Here is a 22,068-nt window from a genome sequence, read left to right on the forward strand (position 1 = left end):
GTCATGCTCAGGGCTTACTCTGGCACTATACTCAGGAATTACTCCTGGCAGTGCTCAAGAAACCATATGGCAGGGGTCTCAAACTCGCGGTCCGTGGGCTGTTTGCGGCCCTCTGTACAACATTTTGTGGCCTGCGGCCGGCCTTCAAATATCGCAGTATTCGCGATTATTCGCTTACCAAATAATCGCAATAAAAATCACATTAGTATGAAAAAAAAATCGCATTAAATATTCGCATACCCTGAGCAGTTCCATTCGGGGTATGTAAATGTTTAATGCGATTTTTTTTCTTACTAATGCGATTTTTTATTGCGAATATTCGGTAAGTGAAATCCCTTATGCGGCCCTGCCTCACCCCGACTTTGCCTCCTGCGGCCCCCAGGTAAATTGAGTTTGAGACCCCTGCCATATGGGAAGGCAGGGATTAAAACCTAGTTCAGCCACATGCTAGGCGAATGGCCTATCTGCTATATTATCACTCTGGTTCCTGAAAACCATTTCAACTTAACCAAAAACTTTTTTTCTTATCAAAGAGGTGTGGGAGAACTAGAGGGCTCTCATTTTCCAACGACCTAGTATTTATTTATTTCGTAACAATAAAAATTTCCTTTATTAGACATTTAATTGGAGGATCACATAAGGAATGTTTATAAATAGTGTCACAAAATGGTTACTTCATTAAGTTCATGACTGAACATGGTTTACATGAAATCTTGTGAAAATACTTGAGACAGTCTAATTTTAACTAGTGGGTGTATGAAGAGCCCCGTCGTATGTTTTAACTGTATTCACATGAGTAAAGAAATGAACCAAATGCCACCCACAAAGATTTAAGGAGTGAGGTGGAATTTGTATATTTGGTGCTTTAAAATATTTCTGATTAGAACTATTTCTGTGTTTTTAAGTGTTCAAATATAGTATGTCCTGCATTTATGAATGTAGAGCATGTAGCAATAAAATGCAGTTGGGAATTACAAATTTTTTCTTATTGAATGAGAAGGCCATAGTCACAGTCTGGGTCACTCATAAAGCATTATTGGTCTCCTGTGCTCGTTAGTGGTGCAGCATCTAATGATGCATCATTTGTATTCTTCACTGATGACCATGGGACTCCCACCCTTGTCCACAGTAATTTAACCGACTTTGTAGAGCCAGGAGGTAGCCCACACAGGCTTGCCCCTACTTTGTCTCTGCAGATATGTTTTCATTCCACCATTGCCAGTAGCCAGCTGCCATTTTGCTAGTGAGTGAGAGAACTATTACTTTATCTAAAAGCAGGAAGGGCACTTCTGTAGAAAGAGACACCTATCTGGATGCCTTTGTAAGTTCCCCCAGGGCAAAACCTACACCCCTATGGCATCAGAAAAGAGCCCTCCATATCCTGCCTTTTACTTTGATTGTGTATGGAGAATAATCACGAAAGAGCTGTGTACAAAAGAACCTTCCAGTGCAATGGCTGTGTTTGATGATATCTTTTTTTGTTTTCTGTCTCGATGCTGTGCCTCCAGCACTAGTCACAGAAGGGGCAGAAGGAAGAGGCTGTTGGGATGTGGATCCCGGGACCCAGGGTGTGGGAACCGACTTGGCGGTCTCTGATGCAGGGGAGAAGGTATTGTGAACTGCTTTTAGTAAACTGCGTCGCTCCCTTGTACAGTAACATGACTTCAGCTGTTCGGGGTCTGTCCTTGGCAGCGAGTGAAATGCAAGCATTTATTTTTTTCCAGCACTGTTCTTCATTTCATTATTTATATTGACATTTTCTAATTTATTTCTTCTCCAAATGTTCTCGCCCCTTCTATACCTGTAGGTGTAAACTAAAGAACAATTGGAACATTATTAAAAAGATTTCAAACTCTATTGTGTATGCGTGTCTGCACTCTCTGATTTCTGTCTCGCTTTCCTCCTGCACACCCCTAGTTTTACCCTCTCTGCACTAAGACCCTCTGGGCTGGAGCTCTGGGCCTCATTGTGCCACCAGATGGCGCTAAACGGTTGGAAATTATTATTTTGACTTGACATTCCTGTTTCTTTCACTTTTCCCTTCCTCTCTTTTCAGGATGTCTTCCTGTCCCACCCCACCACCCTTTTTTTTGGGGGGGGGTGGCAGTTTCTTATTTAATCTGGCTATTTTGTGCTTGGAGAAAGTGGTCTCAAATACCACTTTTCTGATTTTCTGTACACATAGCCTAGAAAACTCTTAAAAAGCCAAATGCGTGAAACTTCCTATTAAGTGCAAATGAAATAGAAGTGTCAAAAACAGACGGTATAAGAATATGATTCTGGGCACTGTAACCCACTGTCCCAGGCTTTTCTGGAGCTAAAGGGTTTATTAGCTTCTCTACAATTGAGGTATAGATGATAAGAAACCAGCATGTGTTAATGTGGAAAACAACATGTGAGATATTTACTCATCTAATGTTTTATATGTTTTGACTCTTATGCTGGGGAAATGAAATCCAAAGGAAATTTTAAGTTTATAGAAAGGATAGTTGATTGTTGGTATTTTTTTTTTGAAAGAAGAAAATTTGTGGGCCAAATGAAAATAAAGAAATGCAATATTTTATTACACTTAATTTGATTGTAATTTTTATCTTATTCTTAAAACATTCCTGCTTTCCCTCCTTTTCAGTGCACACTTCATTTTTAAGTCTATAGCTTCCAACTGCTTTTATTCTATTGGAGAAAGGGGAGGAAGGATGGAAGGAAAGGGTGCTTAGTAATAGTTTTCTCTTGAATGGAAGTCGGTGGTGGCTCTCACCCCTAAAGTTACAGGTAAGTGAGATTAAGTGTCTGGGTTCCTCTTTGGATAAAGCTGTCTGGAAAGCATGGTCGTTGGCAAGGCATTTAGAGAAATAAAAGGGACTGACATAAGGTAGAATCATTTAGAAGCATATAGCATATATTTTATTTGTTAGATAACATAATTTTTTTGCCAAAAGCCTTTTCTGAAAGAATTGTAAATTTGTTAAATTTGGAACCCAAATGATTAAACAATACTAAATAACTGCTTGCAATAAGAATAATGTCCACCAGGTGGTAGACCAACTCCATAAAAAAAAAGATAATATAATTCCTATGCCATTAAGTCTCTAGTGGTTCATAGGAACAAACTACCACAGGTAGCATAAACCAACTCATTTCTACATTTATAATTTTTACTATGATATATGTTCTATATCATTTTATGGTGGTACACATGACAACCAAAATGGGAGAGCAAAGAAAACCCCAAAGTTCACTACAAAGTAGGGTTTTCTTAGTCTCCCTCTCTCATCTTTGGGGCACAGATTTGAGGAATCTAAATCTCACCTTTGCATGGTGGTTGGGGGAAGAGCACCAGGGCATGGTGGCAATGGAAAGGAAAGATCTAGCTAGAGCTCATCATGGCACTACCGACCTAAACTCATTGAATTTGCCAAATTCCAAGTTACTCAAGAACATGATCACAGGTGACTGATTCTTGTTTCCATCAAAATATGCCCAGACAAGAGCATGAAGTGTACAGGAGTCTACTGGTTCTTGGAGGGCGGGCATTTTGATGAGCACCATTCACTTCGGGTGCTCAGTGTTTGTTTATACACAGGTGTGAGTGTATCTGTTGCGTATGTGCCAGGCATTGTTCTCGGGTTTGTGGAAGAGCTTTGACGACACAGATGCAATCCTTCTGTGGGCTGATTTATATCCCCATGAAAGAAGGCCATTAGTTTTTGAATAGCCACGTTCAGTTGGAGAAACCCAAAACCCTCACTATCTCCTGTGCTCTTGATGTTTTCTGGATGAGAGACAAAGCTTGAGGCACACTACACCCCCAGGAGCAGATGGTCTCCTGCAGTTATTCATGGCCTCTGCTGATAAAGCTTCTCCAAGATTCTTTTAGGCAGGGAGCCAGCCAAGCGAGAGCCTCAGGAGCAGACCTTTCAAGCTCCCTTTTGGGTCCCTGTTAGGTCTGACTTTGTCTCTCAGTCTCTAGCTTCCGAGACTCTGTGTATCATAGACAATGAGACAGAGTAGCATAAGCCAAGCATGCTAGGCTCTCTCTCTCTTTCTATCTTAAATTTGGGCTTCAGGAGGAAAAGGACCATCCTGGCTAGGAAGAAGACAGTTTTATGTGGCCATGGAGTCTCAATTTTCAGTTTGCTTAGCACAGGAAATTAATTAATTAATTAATTAAAGTGCTTGCTGCACTTTCACTCTGACATGCCTTGCTTGTTGAGGAAGAATTCATGATCCTAAGACTGTGGATTGGGTGCCCTTTATGCACTGGCCTTACTCTATAGTCTGAATTGATCATATAGTGCAGTGGTCCTTAAACTTTTTAAACAGGGGGACAGTTCACTATCCCTCAGACTGTTGGAGGGCTGGACCATAGTAAAAACAAAAACTATGAACAAATTCCTATGCACACTGCATATATCTTATTTTGAAGTGAAGAAACAAAATAGGAACAAATATAATATGTGGCCCATGGACCATAGTTAGAGAACCACTGATAGTCTACTCTATATGGTCTGACTTCTGGGTGAAAACCAAGACCTGAGCTACAGAAGGGTTGAGAGTCACTTATTTAAGAACTGCTTTGCCAAAGCAGAGTAGTTATTTATTATCTTATGCTTTTGTGTATTTTAGGTGGAAAATAGAGGTTTTCCAGTTTCTTCACAGTCAGAGGTGAGCTGTGCCTGCTTTACATAGATCAACAGTGCTTGGTTTGGACTGTGAATATCTTTTCAAGAACTTGACACTTTTGGTCTTATTTTTCAGATTATACAAGCGATACAGAATTTAACCCGGCTCTTATATAGCCTTCAGGTAACTATACCTCTCTAATCTTTGACCTTGTGAATGCTCTTCTCATGCAACTCTTTTCATCTGATGGTTCCCAGACTATGAACAGGAGAACATTTGAAAGACAGAGAATGCTCTTATAGAATGCCAGCCTGTAGAGTAACTCAGAGCAGACTGATGGGCCTCACTTCATCTGGTTTTGTCATCATGAGGCAACACCTCTACCACATTTTATACCCTTCTTCTCCCAGACCATAAAACAGGTCATCTCTCTAAGAGATGTGAAGGGCTACACACAGGCTCCAAGTTCACAGAGCAACTCCCAGATGAGTGTAGCAACACTCACATTTGCTAGTGAAAGCTTAAATTCACACCTAAACTGTTTTCACTTCCACATGTGGCCTTGGGTCTTTAAAGTAGTTTAATAGTCCAGATTTTTCTTCATTCTTGTATCCCCTCCCATTCACTCACCTCCCAATATTTATTGCGTGCCCTTCTGTGTCAGACATGATGATGAGGGCTGAACATACCAACCACGAGGTCTACAAAGCTGACTGCCACATGGCTCAGGGACTTTCTTCAAAGGAAATACAGGCATCAAATTGTGCTTGCAGTTAGGCTATGAATTTGTCGTGTACTGGGAAGGTCAAATACATTTAATTACTTTATGATTTAAGATGTTTTAACAGTTTAGAAACATTTGAGAATGTAAGTAAAGAACATGACTATATGGGAAGAAAACTATTATCATATTAATTTATCTCTAGTTTTTGTGTGGGTTTTGTTTTGTCTGGTTGGGGGGGCAACACTGGCAGTACTTGAGGGATCTTGTCATGCCTGGGAGCCATCCTGGTCTTCCTTTCACACAGAGCTTGTGATCTAGCCCTTTGAGCTATCTCTTTGGCTCTAGATCTAGGTCTTAGAATCATTTTATATCAACTCTCTAGCAGTAGATACAGTGCTTTCTTTGTACTGGTTAGTTTATAATTTTTAATAGCTGTAAAATATTAAGTCTGTAGAATTCATAGTTTCTCATATTTTATACTTTTATATTAATAACATTTTAGCATGGTGGTTTTCGACCTTTTATACCTGTGGGATGGTGAAAATATGAGAACAATTTTGAAGATCACAAATGCAGACATTTATAAAATGTGATTTATACTAAGAATACGTATATATCAATACTTATAACAGCACCTCTCTACAAATTAGGCAGACATTATGCTAAGTGGCAATAACTTTCTCATGTATAGGCACCATCCACAGACTAGTGGTGAAAATTGCTATTCCTTCTGGAATCCTTACACATGACTCTCTTTGAACATACTTCAGTGTTGCCACAGTATAAATCACTGTCATCCTATTTTTAGAGGTTTGGTCATCATTGTCAAAATAATCAAATCAAGTTATCCCCTTCTCTTTGCTCTTTGTAGCAAAAGGGTCAAGTCATCTGATTATTTTAACCTTTAGTTCCTTGATTACTTATAGAAACTGAACTTTCCCCACACTGACTTACCAGTTATACGTAATTCCTACGTTGTCCCTGTTGGGGTTTTTCTCAAACTAGTTAGAGAAAATCAAATTATGCCTGAGTTTTCACTTGAATAAAATGTAAAGTTATGTTTCATTTGGTGTGTTTTATTTATACTTTTGTCAAAACACCTTCTCTTATATACTACTGATTTATTGCTCATTGTTTTTTTTTAAGTCAAACATCTTTCTTTTTTATTTCTTTATATAATTTTTATTTTGACCATCTTGGCTTACATATCTTTCACAGTAGCATTTTAGGTACATATTGACATTAAATCAGGGGGTATTGCCCATTCTTACTTTAGAGCCACTATCATGATTTTTAAAAGTTGGCGATTACAATTGAACACGTAAGCATGTTATTTATTCTGACGATTTTTTTGTTCTTCTCTCTTTTTACTTTTGTAAGACCTTTAATAAAAGTGACGTAAGAGTTAGTCTGAAGAGTTTCTTACCTGCTACTCAGACCATGACCTTATAATCGTATATTTGTGAGTTAAGTTGGGGAGGCATTACCACTTTTGCAATACTCAGACCACTTAAGTGAGAACAGGTTTATACTCATGTCTTAAATTTTGATGAAGAATCTTTCTGATCTGTCTTTATGTAAGTACTCTATTTTTTAGTTGATACTTAGTTATCTCTTTAGTGCTATAATTTTTATGAATGAAATAGGTTTTTGTTATTTATGACCAATGTCACATAATAGTTATGTAATTTTATAAAATAAAGAAATAGGTTTTGGGGTCTGAGTAATATTGCAGAGTTAAAGCACTTATCTTATAAGCTTCTGATCCTGGTTTGATCTTTGACTCTACATATGGTGACCTGAACACTATCAGGTGTGATCCCTGACTACAAAACTAGGAAGAGTAAGTCCAGAGCATCAGCAGCTGTTGCCTCCAAACAAATATTTATAGTGTGTTTGTATAGTAACTGGTATATTCATTAAATTTTATTTTTATATATAGTAATACGTACTATATATGATTTATAATTTTTATGCTATATAAATTTATATAAACACTATATTTTATAGTACATATTATGCATAGTAATATGTACTAAAGGTAATATATTATTAATAATATATAGCATATAATAATAATAACTGGTATACTCATTCAATTTTTCTAATAGTTTTTTCTGTTTATGTTTTGAAATGTTCTGGAGAAAAATAAAGCATTTAAAAATAATGGTAGTCTGTCTGTTCTGTAATAATTACATCAATTTAATCTTCTTGGCTTACTGCTTTGGCTCCAGCTTCTGGAAGTGTGTTCCATAAATAGTAGTGAGAGCAAGCATTCTTTTCTCATTCAAGATTTAGTGGTATTGCCTTTATGTCTTGCATTAGAGATGCTGGTTTAGGGTGTGCTTTCTTAGAGAGTAATTTATTCTGTGAAACAAATCATCTTCCTTGTCAATGTAAGCTGAGAATGGGATATAGTTTCTATTTAGTTTGTCAACTTTTCAAAGATAAAGACATTGAATATCCTGAGTTGTGCTGCCTGAAAGACCCCATTTCTGTTCTCCCTTGAATACAGCAACCATATGTAGTTCAGGGTTTAGAAAAGCTGAGGGCCACAGCACCAGAGGTTAAACCAACATGGGAAATATGAATCTATGGAGGATTCTCTTCAAGCTTTTGAGCTGGCTGGAGATATGGCTCAAAAAGATTTGGGATCAAAATACAGTTTTAACTTTGGAAGTGGACTCATGCATGATTGAAATTTATAACATAAAAGTTTGAAATCATTTGGATATGAAATTTGATCACTTTTGTTATATTAAGCATAGTTCATCATGAGGTTCAAGACATTCAGAAAAGGAAAGGACACAGTATTCCCACATGAAAGAGTTTAAAATGAATTTAGGAATTTACTTCTACTTGAAAAGCAAGTGATATTTTCTGCCTTAAACATAAAAGCTTATGAGTGAAAAGGAATCTTCAGACTTTAAACTCTATTCTGTGCTAGAGAAAAGAGTGGTCTTATCCAATATGTTACGTGGGCAAGAATACTTGATGATTACGTTTGATGAGTCTAATTGTAACCTAGATGTGACAGCTATTATTGTTGTTTTGACATATAAAGTATTGAATTTTTGCCTGCTTTAATATAGATGCCCTTAAGCTTAAAGGGCAAGGTGCTTTGCTTACAAATGACCTGTGTTTTAACCCTAGCATTTCATTTGACCTCTGAGCACTGCTAGGACTGAGAGCAGAGCCAAGAGTAAGATCTGAGCACTGCTGGGTGTGACCCCCCACCAAAAAAAAATTGAATAGGATTAAATGAGAATATCTAGTCCGCAATTTTCTCTATCCAGAGCAGTGGAATTCTGATCAAGAATAGTCTTTTGGGTTTTTTTTTTTAATATTTAAAAGCTCAGAATAGTAATTGTTCTCAATGATCATCATTATTTGACTTTACACTAACTTCTAAAAGACATTAAATGTCAGTTGAATGTGAAAACTTTCAGTTAATTTCCAAATTAAGTCATGGCTTTTCTTTTCATGGGCCCCAGTGAACATATTCTGGAGTTTTATTGCAAAACAAGTACCAATTAAGATATGCCTTAGTTCTTTAGCCTTCAAAAAGTGTAGGAAACTGCTGATCTAATCTCTTTCTTCCCAGCATCTGTAACATGGACAACTTTAAAGATTCTCAGGAAAGAAAAATGCATATTTATCCCACTGAGAGCAATAACTTCTCATAATGAGTCAAAACACACACACATACTCAGTATGTGGCCTTTCCCAACATGTCCCTCCTGTGCTTCTTGAACTTTAAATGGGAACTTTTAAAACTAAAAGCTTCCAAGGGCATCCATAAAGATTTTGTTTTATTTTGTGGAATCTTTCCAAAATCTGGCAATTATTTCCTGTGATCCTGCCAAACTTTTCATAAACAGATACCATAATTTAAAATGTTTTTAAACTAGTTGGTAATGTCCTCTGGGCTTTAGAGCATCTATCTTCTCTTAATCACTCTGGTCTCCTGTTATTTATCTATTAAAGAAATGAATTTCACTTTAGTGCTTTATGCAGGGCCTTCCTGCTACAATGCAATATATATACACATATACATATTGTATATATATGTATATGTATATGTATATATATGTATATGTATATATATGTATATATATATATATATATATATATAAGTAAAAAGGCTTGCATAGCCAGTTAGTATGCCCAGGAACTTGGGGCTGAATCATTCAATGATTGGGCCAAGTGAGTTGATCCTTCTTATGCAAAGAAGCCTTAAAAACTACACCTAGAGACAATACCTAGAGACTACACAGTGTTCAGGGGGTATCTGGTACTGGGATTTGAGCCTAGGACCTTGTCCATGCCTGACATATATGTACTCCAGTCTTTGTTATGTCCTGACAATGAAATAGGATGTTAACTACTATTCTTGGGCATCACAATATAAAAAGATTATTCATCAAAGATTTCAAGTGCTTGACCTTCATTTAATTTTTTGTTTTAAAGTTACACTTGACTGGTATCAGGGCTTACTCCTGGCTCTGCACTCAGGGGTCAATTCCTCGAAGAGCTTGAGGGGCCAGATGAAGAGTCAGGGATCTAATCTGAATCAGGTGTATGCAAGGCAAATTGCCTTGCCCACTGTACTATGGCTTTAGCTCTGCGACTTTTATTTTTATACCTTCATATATATATGGTTTAACTTAAACTAATTTCTGGTTTGGACCTCAAAGGATACAATCCCAGGCTTGCATCGATTCTCCTATGTTTATAACGTCTTGTCCAAGAAAGCTTCAGAATCAGATCACAACATGTAATGGATGTACAATGCCTTGAGAACTACGTCTGAATTCTTACTCAGAAGACTTGTTTAAATGTCTCTGACAACTGCAGCAAATCACTTTTCCAAAGTGGGGTCTGAATAGCCTTTGAGTTTATCTGTGTTTATAGCTCAATACCTAGTCCTTCTGCAAAAAGAACTTTCTACTTTAGATAGACTCTGATGAACCCAGTTCTTTCTCTCCTCTCTCTCTCTCTCTCTCTCTCTCTCTCTCTCTCTCTCTCTCTCTCTCTCTCTCTCTCTCTCTCTCTCTCTCTCTCTCGCTCTCTCTCTTCTCTCCTCTCTATCTCTCTCTCACTCTCGCTCTCTCTCCTCTCTCTCTCTCTCCCTCCCTCCCTCCTTCCTTCTTTCTCTCCCCCCCCCTCAGCAAATTAGAGAACGATTCTTTACATGATGATGCTTTCTGTTACCAACCAAGGTGGTTGTGACTCCATAGCCTGCAACAACTCTGACTGGTTTCCTCTTGTTCTGCCAGGCCGCCTTGACCATCCAGGACAGTCACATAGAGATCCACAAGCTGGTACTCCAGCAGCAGGAGAGCCTGTGTCCCGGACCCCCTCTCCGAGCCCCCTTCCCTGACCTGGAGAAGCGGCGGGAAGAGTTGGGCGACATCCACAAGCTCCAGCTCCAATTCCAGCAGGACCAGCGACGCTGGCACCGCCGGTGTGACCAGCAACAGCGGGCACAGGAGGCCAAGGCCACTTGGCTGCAGGAGCGCGAGCGGGAATGCCAGTCACAGGAGGAGCTGCTGCTGCGGAGCCGTGGCGAGTTGGACCAGCAGCTGCAGGAGTACCAACAGAACTTGGAGAGGCTGAGGGAGGGCCAACGCCTGGTGGAGAAGGAGCGAGAATGGATGCGGGCCCAGCAGAGCCTGCTGGGCCGGTGGAGACACAGCCGGCAGAGTAGCCTTCCTGCAGCCTTCTCTCCAGGAAGCCAGGAGGTAGGGTTCTCAAGTGCTGAGGAAAACCTTCTCTGGGGTGAGGTTACCCTTGGGCCTTCTGAGCATGGTGACCCCAAATATATCCTTTGCTTGTTTTGGGGAGAGGACCTTCCAGGTGGTGTTCAGGAGGTACAGGAGGCCCCAGTAGCAATCATCAGTTCAAGACGGGCCTGAAGTTGCTATGCTGCTTGAGTCCTGCCGCACTAGGGATACTTGGCTACCCTGACAGTACTGGGACCTGCTGGCTGCCACACCTAATGATGCTTGGGGGACTATATGGTGCTGGGAATTGAGCCTGACTTGGGCACATACCAGACATGCACCATAACTGAATCTCAGCTCAGGATTCAGGGCGCTCTCTTGCTAGTAGTCTGGGACCATGCAGTGTTGGGGAATAGAACGGGGCCATTATGCATGTAATACTTGTGCTTAGCCCACTGAACTGAACCTCTCTGGCCCTCAACAGCTCTTCTTTTTGTTGCTCATGCAAGAACCACTTAGCTATTCAAGACATGGTGACACAGAAGCTGGGGACTTTAAGAGACAGTTCATGTGCACAGAATGAGGGCCTGTGGGGGTGAAGTGTGGGTCTGGAATTATCTCCATGAAGTGAAACTGGTCCTGGGTAACCTCATTACCTAGTGGGTATGCTGCCTCTTTCTATGATCTAGCCTCCCCATTTTGGGTTCCAGTAGATATTCTGTACCTAGAACAGATTAGCATTATAGGGACTGAATTTAGTGAGCTCAATGCTCTTGCTGTCCCAAGCTGCTCCTTCTCCTACTCTTTGCAAATCTGACAGGGTAAGTTAAAAACTCTATTCACTAATAATAAATAACCTGAATTTACTCATTAACAATGGGGCAAGATAAAAATCTTTCTCAAGCTTCTATATGCCTTTTCTCCTCTCCCATAGCCTCCTTGACAATTCCACTGTGTAGGCTGTGTGTGCTCTTGCTTTCTATAAATAGTTCACCAAAAAATGAAGGCTGACGTAAGCTTATCAGGAAGCTTATGTGTTTCATCTGATTTTCCTTGCAAATCAGTTCAATCACTCTTACTGCAAATACTTCATGCATATATAAAAATGTATTCAGCTTTGTAATTTATCAAAGTAAAAATGTATCCTCCTTGATTAAAATAAACTGAAAAGATTTTAATGGCATAGTCACCATTGCTTGTAGTAGTTAGCTTTTGGTTAGTTTTTTTATTTGTTTGATTTTTTTTGGTTAGTTTTTTAATTTGTTTGATTTTTTTTTTACCAAATGATTTGCTATAAATACATAAGAAAAATTGTGGGTAGTTGCTCATTAAAAGTAATGGGAGAGGGAACCAAGGGAAATATTCTTGCCCTCAGGGAATTAAACAAAAAATAGGTGGAGGCAGTTGTGCCACATCACACAAATAGGCCACACCCAGCAGTGCTTAGGGGCTGATTTCTGGCTCTGCTCAAGGGTCACACCTGGCAATGCTCAGGGGACCATAGGCAGTGCTGGGGATTAACCCCTGCTTGATTACATGCAAGGTAAATAAATGCCTTTGCTTCTCCACTTTCTCTCTAGTTCCTCAGTTATTAAAATTTTAATTGATAAGAATTGTTTGGAATAAGCTCTTAATGAAACTGTGTAAGTTACTGGAGACATAATTTTGCTTTCTCTGTCTTTATTCATTTATTTTTTTTACACAGGGAATGGAACTCAATCGATCTGAGAGTTTCTGTCACGAAAATATATTCATCAATGATGCGCTAGTAAAAACATCACTTAACACTTTCAACAGACCAATTCTGTCAGGTGTCCATCAGGAGGTCACTCTCCTGCCACAGAGACCTAATTCTGATTTGGTCAGGACTAGTGAAAATTCAGCAGACCACCTCAAGACGGACCTTTGTCAGCCCTCCGAGGTCAACCCTGAACTGTGGCCAGCTGCTGAGTCCCATCAGCTGTCACCTCCTTCCCACCCAAGCAGCCAGGATCCTTGTAAAAATGGTAATTAATACTTTAAACATTGTTTGCGTAGTTTCAACAGGAAGCTATTTCTCTGAGCCATCAGGGTTTTTATAATGAATTAAAGTGGGCCTTGTATAAATCAGTGCTGATGAGTTAGAATTGGGGGCCTCAGCTTTCCTTGGGGGTCGCCTTCTCTTGGAAATTTCTAGACAAGGTAGACCATATTGGAGGGTTTGGAAAATGCTTTTGAGATGTAAGAACCAGACAAGGTTTTCATTTCTGCAGGTTAAAGGCTAATCTTTCCCTTATAAGTGAAGCAATTAATGCTTAGTCCTCCCAGTAGGCCTTACCACATCCTGTTACACATATTCTTGCCTTGGAAATAAAACCTATGGACAGGATTTGTGGTAGAATCTTATTGTCTAGAAAGGCAATTTCCTGTAATGTTGGTGAAATTTTCTGTACTGCTATTAAACACCCAAAGTAACATTGTTAACATCATTTTTCATTGCCCAAAAAAAAAAGGTGTTGTATGTTCATAAGTACCTCAGAATAACACAATTTGCTACTCCCATGAAAGCATTTGCCAAATATACAGGAAAGTTAGCTCGAGCTAGTTACTTCACATGAATCCAAATGATTTAAATCTATGTCTATTGTAAATTGTTTTCTGTGGGATATGAGATAGGGAATGAGAACTTGAAACCGCACTATCAAAAACCAGATGGCACACATTAGAATAAGCAAATGAGTGACAACCCATCCCCTGCAGTACAATGTTTCAGAAATATTAGGCAAGCAATAGGATAAAGATCTTCAGACCAGGACATGAGTTGTTTCCATGATTGAGCATGACATTTAATTTGTCATTTATTTAGGTTGATTTTTCAGTAATGAAAGCTTTAATGGTCCTGACACTGCCTAAAATTTGACAAGAATACTGATCCCCAAAACTGATTGTGAACAATTCTTTATATTATCTGGTCATGGATATAACACCCTTCTTGTCAGTGTACAGGAGAGAACAGAATGATTCTTTAAAGCATTTCCAAAGGGACAATACAATAGAATAGATTTTGGGGGGAAAGGGACCATCAGATAGAATTTGGAAAGCATAATTCTTTGCTCTTTTATCCTGCAGGGTCAGCAGTTCAGTTTGACTTTTCCAGGTCTGTGGTCCTTTGCTATACTGATTCATTAGTTTGCTATTTTCAGGATTTTTTTATGTTGTTTTTTTTTTTTTTTTTGTCAGTGGGGCTTTACACTCTGACTTTGGTGAATAATTCAAAAGCTCAGCTTGAGTCAGACCACATCCAGTTTTTGTTTGAAGGAAGTATTCTTTCTCTTAATTTTGGTGTATCTCCCTTTTTTGTTTTTATTGATTTTGTGTTTCAAACCAGAGAGCTTTTAAACATTTGGCAGTACTCTCGCAGACGATAGAAAATGTACTTAGGAAATAAACAGTGATTATATTCAACATTGGTCTTTCCATCTGTAAGGAATTGGACACGGCCAAGAGAAAGCCCGAGGAAAAAAAAACATTCTTTTGCAGAATGTAACTGTATGTACAGTGTTGGTCAAGGACTCTCAGGACATTGACAGAAAAAGAAAATCAACTTGGGCCTCAATCTTGGAATATCCTGGACAGTGTGTAAGCGGGGATTAAACCAGAAATGTGGTCTGTGCTAGTAACCTGCAGAATTTTGCAACTAGTCAAAAATCCTATTTGTGTTTGTTGACTTGAGTGGGATAAGCCATTTCTGGAGGAGAGAAAAAGATAACCAAAGATTAAGAGGTGATAGGGAAGTGGAATGAAAATTGGATTTGTATTGTTAAGAAGCTTTTCAGGGCCAGATAACACAGTTCTTAGATTTGAAAATCACTCACAGTTACCTGCTCCTGTAGTCTTTGCATAGCTCTGCCTATGTGCTGCAGGGAGCTGGGCTGAACCAAACCAGCCCATGGCTGGCAGCCCAGGGTTAGGAGTATGCTTTTCCCCCATTTGGCCTGTTGCTGGTGACATTTTCAGTGAGTGGTTGTCTGTTGACTGCTACTGACAGTCCATAGTAGTGTGGTTAATGAGATCCACCTCTAACAGTTTCAGCTGGAGGTCTTGTTAAATGTACATTTAGCTAGGATTTCACTAACGCTGTGCTGTAGATTTCATCTCTAGGTCCCAAGGTCAGCTGTTTTCAGGCAACACCTTAAAGGATGGCTTACTCTTTAGCCTGATCCCATACTGTGTGCATATGGTCAGTTCAGATGCGTAGAAATGTACATTTCTGCAACAGTAAATGTGATGGAAATAAATGGTGTGTAAATAAAATTCTCTCATATGTTTAAGCTGTCACCGAGATACAAACTTTTCTTGTTTTTCTCAACACAATAGTGTGTGTGTGTGTGTGTGTGTGTTTGTGTGTGCTCTCTTTGTGCTTTGGTTACACAAGATTTGTTCATTTTTTATTGGTCAACCTATTGTAATGGTAATCTTAACAATTTTCAGCTGATATTTGTCAGATACTTGATAGTGCAAAAATATTTTATTGAATCTGCCAAGACCATAAGCATAGTGTCCTCCATTGAAGATAAATCCCCAATTTTGATGCTTGCAGAGAGGCATAATTTTCTCTCTTTTTTTCTTTTGACACTGTGGTTTACCCTATTGCTAATGAAGGGGTACCAGGCATATCACTTTATCCCCTTTCAGTGTCCAGTTCTTTTGACAGACATCGTTTAATTTTTTAAACACCGTGGTTACAGGATTGTTCATAATAGTTTTAACTTTCCACAAATAAAGTTGTTCATGATTGAGTTACAATCATACAATATACAACAACCTTCACTAGTGCACATTTCCCACCATAGACATTTTTTAAGTTAAATGATTAAATTTTGGGGTCTCATGATTTTCATGTTGTTGAGTCTGTGGTTTGGAGACTTAGTTCTATCATTCTTTAATATCACTGATGGACCTGAATCCCCTTTACCCCATTACTTTTCATATTTCTTTATTCTTCCTATACTCTGATCAAGGGTGATCTAGGCGTCTCCCCTTGAATTCACTGTGTTCCCTCATTGCTAAATACCATATATAAGTAATATGTAAACCTGTACGTATTGGGAGATGGTTTCTTTAAAAATTTTAGCCCAACGAATAGTACAGCTGATGGGGAACTTTATGCAGCTGACCTAATTGAATTCCACGGCACCCAATAGGATCCCAGGAGCCCTGCCAGGAGCAATCCCTGAGTGTAAAGCTAGAAGTAAGACCTGAGCACTGTTGGGTGTATTCCAAAAGTTAAACAAAGCACTTTATTTGGGGCTATGGATAAGACACTTGTACTGAACTAACTTCATTCAAGCCCCAGTGTCGTTATGGTCTCCTGGGCACCACTAGGAATAAACCCTGACACTGCTGGATATAGCCCCTTGCCAAAAATTTTTAGAAAAGAAAGTAATTTAACCCAACACCATGAAAAATTTGAAATTCTTTAAACAATGTAGTCCCTGTAGAAAAATTGCTATGAAATTGGCCCTTATGAAATGCTTCATTGTCTTCTTTGTCTTAATGACAAAACAGAAACACTTTATTCCTATGGTATTTTTCTCCTAGCTATCAAATTCTGGAGCTATTGGGATGAGAGAGAGAGAGAAAAAGAGAGAGAGTATATGTGTAAAAGAAAGAGAGAGAGAGAGAGAGAGAGAGCAGGCATTAAGGTGCTTGTGTTGCATGTGGCTGATTCTGATTTTTTCCCCAGTACTTTATGACTCCCCAGATTCATTCAGTTAGTATAGCCCAAGAATCACTAGGAGGATCTTCCCAAAATAAAATAAAAATTTAGAATTATTTATTAATAACATCTCCTAGTTTATGATATTTACCTTTTTTTAAAATCAACAGAGAAAATTAATTGTGATATGAAAATTAATTTCCTCTTATTCTCCCTCTTCAGGTTAATTTTTATTGGGAAAACACCTAAAAAATTCATTTTAAATATAATTAAAACATTATGTTTTTATGGTGCATATGATCACATTTAAATCAAGAACCAAATTAAATTATATGCATCAGTTATGTAGATATTGGAAAAGAATACCCTTATTAAGTTTGGACTCCAAGTGCATATTTCTTTTCACTCTGTATTAGAACTTGGTGCCCATCAAAATATTTAAAAAACATAAAAGCATTATATTCCGATTTTTTTTTTGTTATTGGTTTTTTGGGCCACACCCGGCGGTGCTCAGGGGTTACTCCTGGCTGTCTGCTCAGAAATAGCTCCTGGCAGGCACGGGGGACCATATGGAACACCGGGATTCGAACCAACCACCTTTGGTCCTGGATCGGCTGCTTGCAAGGCAAACACCGCTGTGCTATCTCTCCAGGCCCCAGATTTTTTATTTTGTTAATGTTTTTTAGAAAAATACAGCTATGTTAAACTTTCTGTAACTTTTTTGCAACTTATTTGGCAAGGAGCTAGAACATTTCCAAATAATATGCCACAGGTAGTATGTACGATAATTGTCTGTAGTAAGTGAAGATAGGTGCTAGAGAGGTAGCTTAACAGGCTGGAGGACTGAACCTGGTATACAGCAGGTCCAGCTTTGATAACCATATGGTCCCCTAAACATAGATAGGGTATCTAGGAGTAAACCCTAAGTGTACCAAGCTGAGTACCACCAGGTGTGGTGCAAAAATTAAAAAGAAAAAGCAAAAGCATGTAATTTTCAGTTTTTAAAAAATACTGGAATTTCTAAATATTGTAATTCAGAAATGGGCACCTTTCAGCTGTATTCTGTGTAGACAGAAGCCTTGCCAAAGGCCTTCAGGCAATTTCTCATACAACAACTGATATAAAAAATTCTGGAATGACAAAGGTGTGTTTGAAAAGGAGACAGTGTTTCTTTGCATAGGCCGTCATCTTGTGAGATAAACTGGCTGGCTGACTTAAGCAAATCACATTTATTTCTTTACTGTTCTGGAAGCTGGAACTCATGGTGTGGATGCAGTGGGTATCTTCTGAGACCCTCTTTGGTGTGGGGGCAAGCAGCGTTCTCTTTTGTGTGCTGGGGAATCCTGTATCCTGATCACTTTCTGCAGTTACATTTTTAATAGCTCTATCTCAAAAACATTTTGAGATAAGGAGGTCAGGATTCCTACTGATATATTTTAAGCAAACAGTTTAGTCTTTAATTTGAATAAGATTATTTTTTTCTCTGCAGTGTATTGAGTTGTAAATGAACAATATTGCAGTATTTTATTATGCAAAATAGTTTTTATTGGAAGAATTTTAGAGGATTGGGGGGGTCAAGAGAGAGAGGAAGAGAGAGAGATATTCAAGAAAGAACACAGGCACACAGGCTTCTTCAGATTGAAAAGGTCCAACATTGAAATAAAAAAAAAATGGTTAGAAAAGTGAATTGAACTTGCTGGATAAAAATGTCTAACAGTAAGTTGGCTTGTAATATGGTTTATATTCCCATTGGTATATGCATGTATGTATATGGGAAAATGCCTAACAGTAAAATAGGTTGTTTTTGTTGTTATATATTTATAGATATAAGTATTTAAATCAAGGTATGTCAACTTAGAAAAATTAAAACACAAAACAGCATATAAATTTATTTGGTTGTATTTCCAAGTCTATGTTTTAAGGATCTTGATCAGATCTAGGATTGGGAAGAAAATTAGTTAACTTTATTTTGATTACTTAAATGGAATAAGAAATGAAGTATTGAGGATATTTATTATGATATCAAATAATTAACAAGACATATTTTTAATCTGTGAAAATTTAAAAAATCTAAACTGGGAAGTAATTGGTTAACTTTTTATTCTATGATGACTTTGGGTATTATTTTTATCATCTTTCACGGTGTTAGGATCACACAGGGCCTCACAGAGCCTTATACATACAAGGCATATACACTATGTATATGCATTATATGCATATGAGTATATACATATATACTATTTACTGTTACATTATCACCAAGCCCTCACTTTGGACAATATTTTATTTACCTTTATATTTTTTAGTTTGTTTGGGGGTGGACCCAAGTGGTGCTCAGAGAAACCAATGGCCATTCTTGATGATACTCAGTCTACTGGGCTGACAGTTCATCATTGAAACCTGGAAAAGTGGTATTGTGTAGGTTCCGTAGTGCTGGGGACTGTAGGAACATGTGGTGCCAGGAAGTGAATCTATGTATTGTTGACCCAGACTGGGGACCATTTTAAAGCAGAACATATTATTGCTTGATCTCAGTAATCTACATCATGATCGGTATAAAGAATAAGGCTCAGAAGCTTAATCTAAATCTTTCTTACCAGCGAGTATAGATGATTGACTTTAGCCTTTTGCATATTTTGTATCAGAAAGGGTAACATGACATTTGATTGTAGAATGTGGTGAGTCGTGGTACTGACTGCCAACTTCCCGAATGCATGGTTCTCTGGGGGCAGGGTGGCCTCATGAGCCAACTGGGCCAGAGCCATCATGCCTGAGTACAGAGCGCCCAGTACTCAGCAGGAGAGCAAGCCCAGCAGGTGGGTGGATTCAGAGGCAGCTAGCCAACCATGTGGCTGCCTGTTCATCCCTGCCCTGGGTTTCAATTTGGTTGGGACAAGCTGCTGATGTGGGAAGGATTCCAGAGGGTAGACCTGGCCTTGGTTCATCCTTAACTTGAAACAGGAGAAAAACCTAAATTTGCAGACATGTACATCTCCAACACATAAGGTCGGTGGCCACATGTCTGACCTCTAGTTCAGTGAGACTTAGATATGGAAGTGATTAAGGGCTGGGTCTGGAAGGGAAGTTAGTAACCATTTAGTACCAAACCTACTTAAGGATTAGGGACTGCTCCTGTCCTTCTCAATAACTTAAGGGGCAATGCGTCAGGATTGGGCATGGAAGTGTGCCCCTTCCACATAGCAGAAACTCAAAACTGTGTCCTTACTCAGCCCTGCCTGTCAAACTACAGAATCTCCATCTGGGGCTTTTTTAAAAATGTGGTATGTTCTCCTAAGGATGGTTGTTTGTGCCTAAGAAGAGTGTGATCTCCTGGTTCAGTAGGTGGCAGGCCACTGTTTGGGCAGTCAAGTGAAAATGCTTTTTGTAGACCTGTGGGTCTTTGTTTCTTACAATCAGCTCTGGCATGGTCGGACATACTCGTGGGTGGTTAGAGTCCTCAAAAGCAGTTGTAAGCCATATGTAAAGAATAAGATCTGCAGCTGTGTTCCAGGAAAACTTTATAAAAATGGATGTTCTTAAGGCAGGGAGATAGCTCTAGGATTAGAATATGTGCTTGCAGCACTGAATTCAACCTCTGAGCCCTCACCTTTGGGTCCACAGTCCAAGCTATAATATCCCTTACCCTGATCTTCTGGGAATGCCCCCTATATAAAATTAACAAGGAATGGAGAGATGATATAGGGTTAAAGTGCTATTCTTGCACACAGCTGATTTAGTTCAATCCCAGGTCCCCTGAGCAGCCAGGAATAATCCCTGAGCACTGGGCTCTGAGCATCAGTAGGTGTTCCGAGTTCCCAAATAAATGAAAAATAAAAAAGATGTTCCAACATTTCCCCCCACTCCTTAAATGGAAGAAGCTATACTTCTCCTGAGTTGAAAATGGCATTTAATCATAAACTTTCAAAAACTCATTGGAATTTCACAATCTCATTTGCTCACTGCAACACTCTTATGAGATGATGGTTACTCCCCCTGGTAAACAAATAAAGCCTGCCCTTTTACCTCTATTCAGTCTCTGGGTGGGGGAAAAAAGCTGACTTTTGAATAGGTTAGATGAGTATATTCAATCAGTCTAATCTGGTGGTTTAAAATGTGAAAATTTTTTTGTTTTGTCCAAATCCATCTCCCCAGATCCTGACATGGTGGCCGGGATTGTCTCTGCTCCCCAGGAAGCTGGTAAGAGTGCTGCAAGGGAGCAGGACCCTGATTGTTCTAGAGACTCTCATCAGGTTATGGGGGACCACATAGCAGTGGCATAGGTGCCTCTGACAGAGATTCTGAATTGGCAGGGCTCCAAGTTTTTTTTAACTCTCTCTGGTCAGGTGCAACAGTTGTCCTGCCCACAGTGTTGAATTGCTGGGAGTCCAAGGTTGGAAAACAATTGTGAGTCAACACATCAACATTGGTCCCCACTGCCACCTAGTTACTGAACCTTTGCTCTCCATAAGTACAGTAGTTTTTACAAAACTAAAAATGAAACAAAACAAAGCACAAAAACACCTTAGCATGTTCTGGGATTCAGTAAACATCAGCTTCTTCTTTCCTTCTGGAAAGAATTTTATTTCAATAGATGCAACAGCGCTAGTTGGTAAAAATCAGTATCTCTATATCTCAGTGGGAAGCCAACTGGGGATCAGAAAAATAACCATATATCAGGGCATTTTTTTTTCCAGAGTGAAAATAGATTATAGTATTAAAAAGTAACTATTTTTCTATTAGACTGGGTCAAAATTTCCCAAATTTATTCAGTCTAATACCCACTTTCTAGAAAAAGATGATGATATTCACCGCCCCCCCCGCCTTTTTTTTTTAACTTTTATTTAGTCAAAGCACAGAAGGGAGCCCTCTTCTCACATCATTTGACTTGAGGCTGCTACCAATCCCCCAGCATCTGTCCAGCTCTCTTCTGGAGTTGGGGGATAGTCTTACTTATTTTGGGAAACCCCGATAGAAGGATTATATGGTATTCTATCAATAAAAGTATCAGGTAAGGGGGTCAAGAAAGTACAGCATTTTATTTCCCTTTGTTCCTTTTTTTGGAGGAAGTTCAATGAGCCAACTATGTTTTTTCAGAACCAAATGGAAAAGATATGTACACAATATGACTGTGTACATACTGGAAACCCCTTTTGGCATATGGGGTTTCCATAGCTACAGACCATATGCCCTCTTGGGTTGCATGTTATAAATAGCTGCTTTATAGAAATATGCCTGCAGGAAAACATCTAATCATACTTGTTTCCTCTAGTAGACTTTCCTTGAGTAGACTTTCATCT

General features: G+C 38.9%; 1 protein-coding gene across 1 annotated transcript in view; it reads left to right on the forward strand.

Annotated features, from left to right (window-relative positions):
- ARHGEF28 (Rho guanine nucleotide exchange factor 28) overlaps positions 1–22,068 on the forward strand; it is a 291,674-nt gene that overhangs the window by 242,621 nt on the left and 26,985 nt on the right. The window contains exons 30-34 of the mRNA XM_049768833.1: positions 1,509–1,609; positions 4,627–4,665; positions 4,759–4,806; positions 10,627–11,091; positions 12,779–13,079. Coding sequence (XP_049624790.1) covers positions 1,509–1,609; positions 4,627–4,665; positions 4,759–4,806; positions 10,627–11,091; positions 12,779–13,079 — 954 coding nt within the window. The remainder of the gene's footprint in view (positions 1–1,508; positions 1,610–4,626; positions 4,666–4,758; positions 4,807–10,626; positions 11,092–12,778; positions 13,080–22,068) is intronic.

The sequence above is a fragment of the Suncus etruscus genome, chromosome 2, assembly GCF_024139225.1.
Source record: "Suncus etruscus isolate mSunEtr1 chromosome 2, mSunEtr1.pri.cur, whole genome shotgun sequence".
Classification (NCBI taxonomy): Eukaryota; Metazoa; Chordata; class Mammalia; order Eulipotyphla; family Soricidae; genus Suncus; species Suncus etruscus.